Source organism: Ictalurus furcatus, chromosome 14 (assembly GCF_023375685.1).
Source record: "Ictalurus furcatus strain D&B chromosome 14, Billie_1.0, whole genome shotgun sequence".
Taxonomy (NCBI): Eukaryota; Metazoa; Chordata; class Actinopteri; order Siluriformes; family Ictaluridae; genus Ictalurus; species Ictalurus furcatus.
The window spans coordinates 9,661,087-9,675,365 of NC_071268.1; the positions used below are offsets into that span (position 1 = coordinate 9,661,087).

A 14,279-nucleotide genomic window follows, 5' to 3' on the forward strand; every position below is an offset into this window, starting at 1 on the left:
TACAACTTACTACACTAGAGACACGCAGATATTTGTGGATTTTCATCTCACACAATAGCTGGCAAATCCGTGTCTGTGTTTGAAAGCTGTCCAAAGGTAACCTTTTTTGTGCCTTCACTGAGATTCACTAAAGAACTACCACCAAAAGGTTCACAAAATTTTTGCATCATTGCTGAGGGACATACCTTACTCAGGGGTGCAATTACAGACCATAGCGCAAAGCCTAGGATATTATAAGAACCATTTTTTATTTATACCATTAATGAAAATAAGGAGGGAATAAGACAGTGAAATAAATAATTCATTACTAAGATATATTATACAGATTCACAGTTATTGGCATTCCTGTGTTTAATACTTCCTGCCTCAGCATCAACTTGCAAGGCTAATTATACCAAGTCTGAATATATGTTGTTAAGGATGAAGAACACATTTAGAGTGATCTATCCTCCATGCACATATGGCTATTCATTGACTACATATGCACTTAGAGATGGCCCAGACAACAGGTTACATCCAGGTTAAGTTCAGAACCTGAGATGAAAAAAGCAAAACACTGGGACTTTGGTGTTATCTTGTTGGGCGATCCAAGGATAATCTCCATATCCTTGAATTAGCTACCGCTGTACAGCAGTTTGTTCAGGGAAAGTTGTTTGTAAAAGCGTTATGGGAATAGATTTCATTTCACTTGGCTCATGCTCATGGAAGTACTGTATACTGTAAATGTACTGTCATGAACATTTTCCAATAACAGCATGACCTAAAGTGTATTATTCTTCATAATCCATGTTGATTTGCGAATGATTACACTTTAAGTTTATCAATGAATGATGCAGCATACTTTCATACATTTATGGTTACATTTAATGTTGTGAAAAGTCCTCAAGTCAGTTCCTGTTATTGTACTTATAACTTTATAACAGATATAAACAGTCATTTTCTCAACATACTCTAATTTTTTCTCGCTCTCGAAGTTGATTATAGCTGGCACAACTGTCAGAGTTGCTGTTATAGAAAATGAATCCCCTAGAGATTTGGGAATTCAACATCACTGTGGTATCAAAAAAAACCTAATGATTGGTTAACATTACGGTTATTTTATTTATTTATTACATTATATATCTAGTTTTGGACTAGACGGGTGTAAATGAAGGCTAGCGTTATATTCTTCTAAAAATTCAGCCCGTCACCAAATACATAGACTAGTAGATATTTTTTCTTGTAGGTAACAACAGAATGAAAACTGACTGTTCAGTTGTGAGAAGACAAATTGGAAAAAAACGGGTTTTTCCATCAAGAAATGGCCTTCAGAGTGGATAATTGTATGTCAGTCTTCAGCCATTGTTATGCTTCGTTAGATTTTTCCACCACCTGTTTCGAATTTTGTCTCCAACTGATCTGCCTCTGTAGTGTTTCAGAGCACACTGATTAATTCAAATCACTCATTGTTGCTGAAGTGACAGACTGATTTTGGTGAGGGAAGCATCGTCGCGCTCCTCGCACAACTGCGGCCCGGATGCTGAATGGACAGCTCCACTTCAACACCTGGAATGTTTTTGACAGCACAAAAGTACATGGTTGCGAGGCAGGGCGGCAGAAACACACACAGCTGGCAGCCAATGAATGGAGTGGCAGCTACTCACCATCCAGCAGACGCCAGGAGAGAATAAAAGGACCATGGCAGCACAGAAAGGAGAGAAGCGTCTCTGATATTGGTCATGCTGATATTCTTGCCCGTCTGATATTCCTGAAATTGCGAAAACAGACATAGAACACGACAGCGCCAACGAAGACACTCCCTGTCTCCGCTGCTCCGTTGCTCTCCTGGCCAATACATGCTGCCTGCGCCAGGCTCCCTGGGTCCTGCCTCGAGCCAGCTCCAGCCAGTCCGCCGCTCCCCACTATGGGAAGACCGCACCACGCACAGCCCTCACACTGAGACCTCACACCCACACTTTCCCCCTTCCTCCACATACTAAAATAAAAGTACCTCCAGTTTTGCCTCCATTCTGCCTTCTGTGTGTCTGTGTTCACCCTGCAGCAGCCTTGAGTAGTCACAGTGGTGGAGAATACAGGCATGAAAATCGACCCAGCACCAAACCCCTGCATGGAGCCCATGGCCACGGAACCTGCTTAGGCCACCTGTATGGACCCCATTCTGCAAAGCTTACTGGAGACTAATCTCCAACAGCAGGTGGTGACCCAGTAGCTGGCCCAGAGTCTGTGGACCACCACACAAGAGCTCCTGCAGCTAAAGAAGTCCTGTTACACTACCGCCATCCCTCTTCCAGACCCCTATCACAAAGCATCGAGCTGTTCAGGCCTTCCTGGAGATCTTTGAATGTGTCGCCCTATGAGAAGAGTGGGAGGAGCACACCTGCGCCAACATTCTCATGCCATTTCTCTCGGGGAAAGCACAATTGGCTTACTACTCTCTCTCTCTCTCTCTCTGGCCACAGTGGCAGACTACGAGACTTTCAAAAACTAAACTCTGGTCCGCTGTGGCCTACCCCCCACCAATGCGGTGGCCGAGATTCACAAATAGTCCTACCCCAGAGTCATCCCACGAGCCCAGATGGACACCCTGCTGCGCATAGCCCAGAGGCGGCTCCAGACAGACCGACACACCATAGCCCAGGTCGTTGAAAGGGTGATGATGGACCGGTTCCTGCAAGCTCTGCCGCCTATTGGCTGTTGGTATGCGAGGCGCCGCCACCCCCAAAAAGATGCTGGAACCGCTAGACTGTGCCTTAGCCACCCTGGAGATTGGCATGGAAGAATGAAGAGAGGTTCCCCTAGGCCCTCGCCACGGTCTGCCCCCTCGATGAATGGAAGTGGACCTCCAGTGTGAGAGATGACGGCTGGACAGCTGCCCTGCCTATTGAATGCCCCTGGACGAGCTCATGCCCATTGAGCCAGACCCGCCCATGATACAATGGACCTACAAGCCCTGGCTGGCTGGGTGTGCATTCCATGCTCTAGAGCCTCCAGATGCCCCCACCCTAGCCATCAGGGTGAATGTCAAGCCCGTCTCCGCCCTCCTTGACTCAGGGAGCACTGTGACCCTGGCCCAGCCCAGCATCCTAGGCCAGGGCCCCCGGAAGACTGGAACTCTCCTGGTTTCCTGCATGTATGGGGATGACCGTGAAGTTCCAGCGGCTCAAGTCAGGGTCTCAACCACAGCAGGAGAATGGCCCCTCCTTGTCAGGCTTATCCCAGGGCTCCCCGTCCCATTACTCCTTGGGCAAGATTGGCCAGGGTTCCCCGTGACCACCCTCCCTCAGCCCACCAACAACAGATGACACTGGAAGCCAACAGCTCCTCAACTGCAGGTCCGGTGGACCTACCTGGCCCATGGAGAGAGCTGCCTCAGGTGAGACACCCACACACACTAACCCTGTTTTGTCTGTATTTCCCAGGTCACTTGAGAAGGAAATTTCAGGGCCAAACAGAAAGAGGATGACTCCTGGAAAAACTGTTGGAGCCAGGTGCAGCAGATAGAGGGGGTCAGCCAGAACCCTGAACAGCAACTGCCCGCCGCCTATTTTCTAGTAAAAAAGGGACTACTATATTTCCAGACAGACCACCGGGGGTAGCCCTGTGACCTACTCATCATCCCATGCTCCCAAACCCATCTCCTAATGCACCTTGCCCACTCGCACCCGCTGGGGGTCACCTGGGGGCATGGAACACTCTGGAGAAGTTGAAGGACAGGTTCCTGTGGCCTTGTATGGATGCGGCAGTCCGAGAGTTCTGCAGAAGGCACCACCAGTGTCAGTGGACTGAGCCTCGAAAGCCAGCACCCACCACCCTTATTCCTCTGCCCATTATTGGCATCCCCTTTGAAAGGACTGGTGTGGACGACGTAGGGCCACTGCTAAAATCCACCCGGGGTCATGAGTACATCCTGCTCATCGTGGACTGTGCCACGAAGTACCCCGAGGTGGTGCCCCTGCAGAAAGCCACCTCCTGCAACATCAGAAAAGAGCTCATGCTCCTGTACAACCACATGGGGGTCCCCATTGACATCTTGATAGACCAAGGTATGCCGTTTGTGCCAAAGTTACTGATCGATCTTTGCCGGCTGTTGCAGGTCAAGCACCTAAAGACATCCGTCTACCATCCTCAGACTGATGGCCTGGTGGAGAGGTTTAATCAGACCCTCAAGAGGATGTTGTGATGGGTGGTAGATGATGACGGTAGGAACTGGGACCTCCTCCTGCCCTACATGCTCTTCATCGTCTGAGAGGCCACCAAGCGTCCACCGGCTTCACCCCATTAGAGCTCCTCTTCAGGACACCCTGAGGACTGTTGGACATGGCCCTTCTGCTCCCTGGTAGAGTACATCCAGGAAATGCAGGAGCAAATTCACAGAGTAACATAAATCATCCAGGAGCATATGGAGGCCACCCAATGAGACCAGCAGTGGGTGTACAACCGACCAGCCCAGCCCACAGAGTTCCGGCCGGGTGACCAGGTGCTCCTTCTGCTCCCAAATGCCTCCCGAACGGTCCTCAAGAGGGTTGGCCCAGTCAATTACTGACTGCAACAGCCTGGTAAGCATGCAGACTCCCAAACTGTACCACATTAATCTATTAAAAAATGGATTGAACCTGCCCCAGTGGTGTCTGAGTGCTCTCTGAGAGGACCTTACTCCCATGCAGCACCAAGAGCTGACAGAGCGATTAGACCAGTTTGCCGACATCTTCGCATCCTCCCCCGGTCCATCCTCAGCTTGATGCTCCATGATGGCATCATAGAGGAGTCCGCCAGCCCCTGGTCTAGCCCCATCATCATAGTGCCAAAGCCTGATGGCAGTATCAGGTTCTGCAACAACTTCTGGAAGCTGAACCAGGTCTCAGACTTTGACAGCTACCCCCTTCACCAAGTGAATGACCTGGTGGAGAGGCTGGGGAGAGCCCATTTCATCTCTACCCTGCACCTAATCAAAGGATATTGGCAAGTGGCCCTGGCTCCTGAGGCCAAACCAAAGACTGCCTTCAGCACCGCCAGTGGCCACTGGCAGTACCGGATTCTCCCCTTTGGCCTCCACAGAGCCCCAGCGACGTTCCAGCTACTGATGGACATCGTCCTAAAACCACACTGGCCATTTGCAGCCACCTATCTGGATGATGTCATCAGCCACTCCTCCACCTGGTCGGATCACTTCCACGATCTGGAAGAAGTTTTGGGGAGCCTCCGAAAAACCAGGCAGATGGCTAACCCAAGGAAGTGCCATCTGGGGCTGACCAATGCACAGTACCTGGGGTACTGAATCAACCAGGGCCTCCTAAAACCTCAAGAGAACAAGACAGAGTCAGTGAACGAGTACCCCCAACCCACTTCAAAGAAACAGGTATGTGCCTTTTGGGGGTTAGCAGGATACTACAGAAGATTCGTGCCTAACTTCTCCTCTCTAGCCCCCACCCTCTCAGACCTCACGAAAAAAGGACAGCCGGAACGGGTGCACTAGACAGAGGACACGGAGTGGGCACTCTAAGCCCGCAAGCAGGCCTTCACCAGCTCCCCCATTCTACGGAACCCAGAGTTCGACCTGCCCTTCACGGTCCACACTGACGCCTCTGTGCGCTCCTCGCACGACTGCCACCTGGGAGCTGAATGGACAGCTCCACTTCAGAACTGTGAATATTTTGGACAGCACAGAAGCACATGGCTGCGAGGCGGGGTAGCAGAAACACAAGGCTAGCAATCAATAAGTGGAGTGGCAGCTGCTCACCATCCAGCAGATGCTGAGAGAGAATAAAAGGACCATGGCAGCACAGAGAGGAGAGAAACATCTCCGATATTGGTCATGTTGATATTCTTGTCCTTATACAGTGCAGAAGCTGATGTAGAAGACGACAGCACCAACGAAGACACTCCCTGGCTCCGCCGCTCTCCCAGCTGATACCCGCTGCCTACGCAACACTCTCTGGTTCCCGCCTTGAGCCTGCTCCAGCCAGTCCGCTCTCCCCACTACGGGAAGACCATGCTATGCACAGCCCTCACACTGGGACCTGACACCCGCACTTTCCCCCTTCTCCTCCACATACAAAAATAAAAGCACCTCCTGTTTTGCCTCCACTCTGCCTTCGGTGTTCACCCTGCCACAGCCTTGTGTAGTCACATGGAAATAAAGTGTAACCTCCTGAGATGTCAGGTCTTGTAATGGTCAACAATAGAGTTTAATCTGAGAAGTTATTTAATTTTTTTATCATTTAGTTAAATGACCCTGGCTCCATTACAAAATACATTTGAGAATAAAATGTTCCAAGGTTTTTTCTGCATGTTTTAAGCACAGATTAAATTAATGTTAGTATGCAATTACTGGAGGCTTTGCTGTACTGTGATAAACCATACGGTCTACAAGCCCCAAACATGTGCACACACAATTACTATAGTCAAACATTCATTCTCCAAAGTCCCCATTGAACTTATTTTTCAATAGAAAACGTAAGACACACACACACACACACACACACACACACACACCTAAATCACATACCCATTCAGGTCAGATTACAGACCTCAGTGTTTGGAACACTCTGGAGGGGAATGTAGAGCTGTATATTCAATACTAGAAATTGGCCTTATTTATAAATATTTCAGTAAAGGTGTGTGAAAATGTGTGTGTTTTCCTAGGCCAATCTGAACTAAAAAGTCCCAGTAATACCGATTTCGTTTCATACCTGTGTGCTATTTGTATGTTGATAAATGCAAATCACCCGAAATTTAGCAAGCTCATTCATGGCACAACTCATTCACACTTAGTGACACCCACAAATGTCTCAAAAAGAAGAAGATCCTAGAGAGCTGAGAATGAGAATCGACTACTTTTCACTATTAACGATAAAAGAGCACCTCTTAAACATGGCATGGACTGAATCTTTCTGTAATGCACCTTATCCATTGTATTGCATCGGCTAGCGTAGACACAATTGACACTTCCACCATTTGCAGGGTGCCATTACTTTTCTCCTTATTGAATAGCTAGTATTGTTTGTCTTCATTTATGGATTTGCTTTCTTTCAAGTCATTAATCTTAAAACGTTTACTAAATTCATGTGCAATTGGAATAAAAAAGCGATAAGAATAAACTTGACGTATATAGTATTGCAGTAGGTTTGGGTTGATTGATGATAGCATCAGGGAATCGCTGATAGATTCCAACTATCACAATGGTTATCATGACAATTTAAATGTCTGATCAATTGTGTTGTATCATGTTATATGTGTTTCCTTTTAGCTTATTATGTATCCTATGCAAACCTTAATAACCTGTTGTCTGACTTTGGATCTGAGCAACAAAACATCTGTCTCTGATGCATCTTAGCTTCCCTTGTCCATGCTGCCAAAGAAATAAAGCTGTGAATGTCTTTGCTTGCAAAAAGTGAACAGGGGATTAAATTGAGGAAAATGAAACAACGTCTACGTTTACACGCACATCAAAATATTGTCTTAATTTGATTTGCAATTGGATTGCGGCGTTTACATGACTCAACACTAATTAGAATATTGCCAAATTCCAATTAAAATCAGAATATTGATGTGCATGTAAATGTAGTCAATATGGTGTATATATTTTTTTCTTTCAATGTTATAATGAGCTTACTTAGAGCTAATAACTCATTAGGTTATTAGCTATTCCCAGCTTCGGTTTTGCAGCACTGCTGACCTTGTTACTGGCTAATTTAAAAAAAAAAAAAGTATTAAAAAAAACTGCCTATATGCAAATGCTAGAATCTAGCAGCTACAGTCAACTTGTAAACAGCTTCTTTTTTTTTTAGCTGTAATGAAGTAACAGCATGTATGTCTGGCCACGCCCCCTTTTTTGCTTCCTCGCTGTCACTACATCCTACACCCATCCAAAGCCACTGTGATACTACTGTAAATCTGTTATAGTTAGGGGGTACGATAGAATGAGGGCATCTTGTACATGATCTCACAAGCCTAGCAGTAACTCACTGCCAGTTATACAATTTAAAATTGTTCAAGTTTCACATTAGTGAGTCTCCTTGTACGTAAATTGTTGAGCTCTCATAGAACACAAACGTTTTTATAAACTAACTGGATTTTCATGAACACCACATTTCTTGTGTAAATTTTTTTTACAGTTTGATAAATGTGAGCAAAAACAAGGAACACTATAGCTACAGTAAAAAGGCATGAGACTAAATCCTGATTGGACACACCTTATTAAACCTGTTACCTAATTAAGACCCAAGTTGGCTGATTTATGACCAGATTTGTTTATTGGACATCTACTCAAGGGCATATCCACAATTTATTTGGACATTATTACCACAGTGACATTCAAAGTTTCCCATTATAATAAAGGTGATCAGAAACAGCTGAGTGGTTTTTTTCTTGCAATATGCACAGGAAAGCAATGTGCATAATTTAAGATTCCTCTCAGCTCCTTGGAGTTTGAGTCTCTCCCATCTGGCTGACGTTTTTACATTCCAAGGACCAGAAGGGACATATATAAAAGTCTCTTTGTTCACCACATTGTCCAGGTGTTGAATAGCTATAGCTAAGACATTTGAATACTGAGTACACTATTGTGATGCTGCTTGACTACTGATTTGCACAACAAAATGCTTTGTATGGTTGTAATATGTGCTTTATGTCTTTTTAATGTATGGAGAAGTCAAAGACAAACTTTCACTAACTTGGGTAATAGTCAGTCGGTCTGTCTGTCTGTCTGTCTATCATCATTATTGCTCCCTTACAGAGAAATGGTAAAAACAATAAAAGGTAACATTTCATACAATTTCATATTTACATAAGTGACTAAATTAATTATTAAAATCAAAGTAGTATTTTTAGTATTCTAGGTTTTTTTTGTTGTTTTTTGTTTTTTTAAATAAATGCAAACACACTGTGACCCAAGATTATTATCATTTTTCTCTGTATCCAGAAACTTCATTTTTGCCTTTCATTAAACATAAGCTTGCAAACATGTAAAATCTTTTTGTCAGCCATTACTGACAGGAAAACTAAACAGCCTTCAACATAAGAATTACAGGTGGTGTTTGACCTGCATACGTTTGATAAAGGAATATTTAAAATATATATACAGTATCTCACAAAAGTGAGTACACCCCTCACATTTTTGTAAATATTTGATTATATCTTTTAATGAGAAAACACTGAAGAAATGACACTTTGCTACAATGTAAAGGAGTGAGTGTACAGCTTGTATAACAGTGTAAATTTGCTGTCCCCTCAAAATAACTCAACACGCAGCCATTAATGTCTAAACCGCTGGCAACAAAAGTGAGTACACCCCTAAGTGAAAATGTCCAGATTGGGCCCAAGTGTCAATATTTTGTTTGACCACCATTATTTTCCAGCACTGCCTTAACCCTCTTGGGCATGGAGTTCACCAGAGCTTCACACGTTACCACTAGAGTCCTCTTCCACTCCTCCATGACGACATCACGGAGCTGGTGGATGTTAGAGACCTTGTGTTCCTCCACCTTCCGTTTGAGGATACCCCACAGATGCTCAATAGGGTTTAGGTCTGGAGACATGCTTGGCCAGTCCTCCACCTTCACCCACAGCTTCTTTAGCAAGGCAGTGGTCATCTTGGAGGCGTGTTTGGGGTCATTATCATGCTGGAATACTGCCCTGCGGCCCAGTCTCCAAAGGGAGGGGATCATGCTCTGCTTCAGTATGTCACAGTACATGTTGGCATTCATGGTTCCCTCAGTGAACTGTAGCTCCCCAGTGCCGGCAGAACTCATGCAGCCCCAGACCATGACACTCCCACCACCATGCTTGACTGTAGGCAAGACACACTTGTCTTTGTACTCCTCACCTGGTTGCCGCCACACACGCTTGACACCATCTGAACCAAATAAGTTTATCTTGGTCTCATCAGACCACAGGACATGGTTCCAGTAATCCATGTCCTTAGTCTGCTTGTCTTCAGCAAACTGTTTGCTGTCTTTCTTGTGCATCATCTTTAGAAGAGGCTTCCTTCTGGGACGACAGCCATGCAGACCAATTTGATGCAGTGTGTGGCGTATGGTCTGAGCACTGACAGGCTGACCCCCCACCCCTTCAATCTCTGCAGCAATGCTGGCAGCACTCATACGTCTATTTCCCAAAGACAACCTCTGGATATGACACTCAGCACGTGCACTCAACTTCTTTGGTCGACCATGGCGAGGCCTGTTCTGAGTGGAACCTTTCCTGTTAAACCGCTGTATGGTCTTGGCCACCGTGCTACAGCTCAGTGTTAGGGTCTTGGCAATCTTCTTATAGCCTAGGCCATCTTTATGTAGAGCAACAATTCTTTTTTTCAGATCCTCAGAGAGTTCTTTGCCATGAGGTGCCATGTTGAACTTCCAGTGACCAGTATGAGGGAGTGTGAGAGCAATGACACCAAATTTAACACACCTGCTCCCCATTCACACCTGAGACCTTGTAACACTAACAAGTCACATAACACCGGGGAGGGAAAATGCCTAACTGGGCCCAATTTGGACATTTTCACTTAGGGGTGTACTCACTTTTGTTGTCAGCGGTTTAAACATTAATGGCTGTGTGTGAGTTATTTTGAGGGGACAGCAAATTTACACTGTTACACAAGCTGTACACTCACTACTTTACATTGTAGCAAAGTGTCATTTCTTCAGTGTTGTCGCATGAAAAGATATAATCAAATATTTACAAAAACGTGAGGGGTGTACTCACTTTTGTGAGATACTGTGTATATATATATATTTATATATATATATATAGAGAGAGAGAGAGAGAGAGAGAGAGAGACAGAGAGAGAGAGAGGTAGGTAGGTAGTTAAAGACACCATTAAACCCATTAAACACAATGGTACCATAATAAGAAGTTTCAAAAGTCTTGAAGAGTGCCAGAAATTGGACCCAAAAGCATGCTGAATACTCCCCTTAAGCGCTAGTGCCATTCTGGCAAACCAGGAAGTATACTCAATTACAGATCCCCAAAAACGAGCACTGAATGGTAAAGAAAATTACCTAACACAATGTTTAATAAGAACTAAGTTACAAAATAGCTTTTCTTTTATCTGTTATTTGGATATGTAAGTGCTCATATTTCAGTTTTGTGAAACTGCCATGTGTGTGTATATGTGCAATAAAGTCAAAGTCAGTTTGTACAGTTTAGCTGATTCTTGAGTTTGTTTCAAAGTTTCTAAATCAACTACTATACATAATAGCAAGCTGTCTGAAATGGTTGCAGGAAATAACTACCTGCAAAACTCTGCATGTAAAATTCAACAAGCATCATTACAACTACAATTGGAATCATGTGTCAGACATTTTTCACCATGAACACCATCAGAACATTTAACCAGAAACAAAAAAAACAACAACAATGAAGAGCACCCAGCCTTACTGTAAAATATCATTGATGCTATGGAGCTGTTTTGCAGCTAGTGGACAGGAGCTCTTGTATATGTACTGATGTTTTAACACAAAATGGAAAATGTTACTGCCTCTCTGAGGAGATTAATGCCACCACACATCTTTCAAAAAGAAGATGAGCTCAAACATACATTTAAATCAACACAGGAACACAAAATCAATGTTTGGCAATGACCATCTCAGTCACTCATTCTCAATTAACTCTACTGAAATCCTGTGGATTGAATATGCACAGACCTGAGAATATAAATGAGCTTGTAATGTTCTGCATGGAGGTGGCTTCAAGGTCCTCCACAAGTGTCTCAAATCATGTTATACAACAAAGAAAGAAGCTCAGTGCTGTTAATGATTCTTACTAAAAAAATGTGATGGAGCTGATCATTTGAGCACAGTGATATGCAGAGCAAATCGCACTGTTTTAGAAACTTGTTTGGAGAAAAAAAAAAGCTGTGCTGAAATACGTGTTAAACTATACAGCATCTCTGTGTGCAAAACCTCAAAACATTACTCACTGAATATGTCATTCTTTGAATATTTTTGAGTGCCAATAATTCTGGAGTCGACTATATCTATCTACTATAGTTATCTGTCCATAAATGCACTATTATTATTATTATTATTATTATTATTATTATTATTCACATCTACTATCTCGCTATCTGTCCATCTATCATATATGACACAAAGCTATGTCACAAAACTTGTTTCCTATATAATCAGTTCAGAAGTCAGTAAGGGTGCCAATAATTCTGGAGTCAACTATATCTATCTACTATAGCTATCTGTCCACCAACTCACTATATTATTATTATTATTATTATTATTATTATTATTATTATCATCATCATCATCATCATTATTCACCTCATCTATCTATCTATCTATCTATCTATCTATCTATTGTATATGACACAAAGCTGTCAGAAAACTTGTTTCCTATATATTATCAAATCAGATGAGAAATCATTAACGGTGCCAATAATTCTGGAGTCGACTCTGTCTACTATATCGGTCCATCAATACACCATACTATTATTATTATTATTATTATTATTATTACTATTATTATTATTATTATTATTATTATTATTATTATTATTATTACTATTGTTATTATTGTTGTTGTTGTTGTTGTTGTTGTGATCTATCTATCCATCTATCTATCCATCTATCTATCTATCTATCTTAAAGGATTATTATTACTGTCATTTAACGGTCCAGCTACAATCACAAACTTGTTTTCTAATAAATGACTTCCCTTAACCCCTCGGACACATTTAAATCTCATTTGCAAAATGATTATTTAAAGACACGAGTTCAGGAATATTTGCGTTGACATTAACATTTGTGGTGCATCTCGCCATCACATGAGCAACCATCCTGAACTATATACGATCTCTCTGTGTGTGTGTGTGTGTGTGTGTGTGTGTGTGTGTGTGTGTGTGTGTGTGTGTGTGTGTGTTTCAGGTGCTGGACTTTGTTTCAGGTGCTGGACTTTGTTCATATCGCGGTTATTTCTACAGAAAGCGCTCGAGCCACTCACCTGAGAACAGCAGCTGCATGAAGCACAAGCCCGTCAGGTCCATTCTCTGTGGCTTCACTGAGGATCTCTAATCCTCATATATGTCCCGCTCATATATAATCACGACACCGGCTGAAGTCCGACTGGCTTCAGATTAGAAACAGACTGGAGCCGCTCCGGAGTCCGAGCGCTTCGAATCAGACGCACGCGACTCTCTGACGGAATAAGATCGCAGAGTTGCACAGGTTTACTGAAAGTTCCCCATGCTGGGGTTTAAAAAGAACTCTTAATGATACACAGAGCCACAAACGAGGCGAATCTCATACTGTCAGCACATCACAGCTGCAACGCCGTCAAACTCATCACAGAGAGAGAGAGAGAGAGAGAGAGAGAGAGCAAGCAGAGTGTGTGTGTGTGAGAGAGAGAGAGAGAGAGAGAGAGCAAGCAGAGTGTGTGTGAGAGAGAGAGTGAGAGAGAGAGCAAGCAGAGTGTGTGTGAGAGAGAGAGTGAGAGAGAGAGAGTGTAAGCAGAGAGTGAGAGAGAAAGAGAGAGAGAGAGAGAGAGAAAGTGTCAGCAGAGTGTGTTGAGAGAGAGAGCAAGCAGAGTGCGTGAGAGAGTGAGTGAGAGAGAGCAAGCAGAGTGTGTGAGAGTGAGAGAGAGAGAGTAAGCAGAGTGTGTGTGTGTGAGAGAGAGAGCAAGCAGAGTGTGTGAGAGAGTGAGAGAGCATGAGCAGAGTGTGTGTGAGAGAGAGAGCAAGCAGAGTGTGTGAGAGTGAGAGAGAGAGAGAGCAAGCAGAGTGTGTGAGAGAGTGAGAGAGAGAGAGAGAGAGAGAGAAAGTGTAAGCAGAGTGTGTGTGTGAGAGAGAGAGAGCAAGCAGAGTGCGTGAGAGAGTGAGAGAGAGGAAGCAGTGTGTGAGAGTGAGAGATAGAGAGAGAGAGAAAGTGTAAGCAGAGTGTGTGTGAGAGAGAGAGCAAGCAGAGTGTGTGAGAGAGTGAGAGAGAGAGAGAGCATAAGCAGAGTGTGTGTGAGAGAGAGAGAGAGCAAGCAGAGTGTGTGAGAGAGTGAGAGAGAGAGAGCAAGCAGAGTGTGTGTGAGAGAGCAAGCAGAGTGTGTGAGAGAGTGAGATAAAGAGAGAGAGAGAGAGAGAGAGCGCATAAGCAGAGTGTGTGAGAGAGTGAGGGATAGAGAGAGTGTGAGCTCGAGAGACAGAAAGTGTGTGTGACTGCAGGGAGAGAAAGTAAGACAGGTGTAGCAAGTGTAGACGAAAACTGCAAATTTTTTGAAAGTGGCCCTGAAATAATAATAGGTGTTTCAGGGCTTTTTGTATCAGTCCCTAAGTGTTTTAGACA

The 14,279-nt window shown here is 44.0% G+C and overlaps 1 protein-coding gene across 1 annotated transcript in view; it reads right to left on the minus strand.

Annotated features, from left to right (window-relative positions):
• gfra4b (GDNF family receptor alpha 4b) overlaps positions 1–13,280 on the minus strand; it is a 79,495-nt gene extending 66,215 nt beyond the window's left edge. The window contains exon 1 of the mRNA XM_053641568.1: positions 12,952–13,280. Coding sequence (XP_053497543.1) covers positions 12,952–12,994 — 43 coding nt within the window. The 5' untranslated portion in view covers positions 12,995–13,280. The remainder of the gene's footprint in view (positions 1–12,951) is intronic.
• Positions 13,281–14,279: the final 999 nt, after the last annotated feature.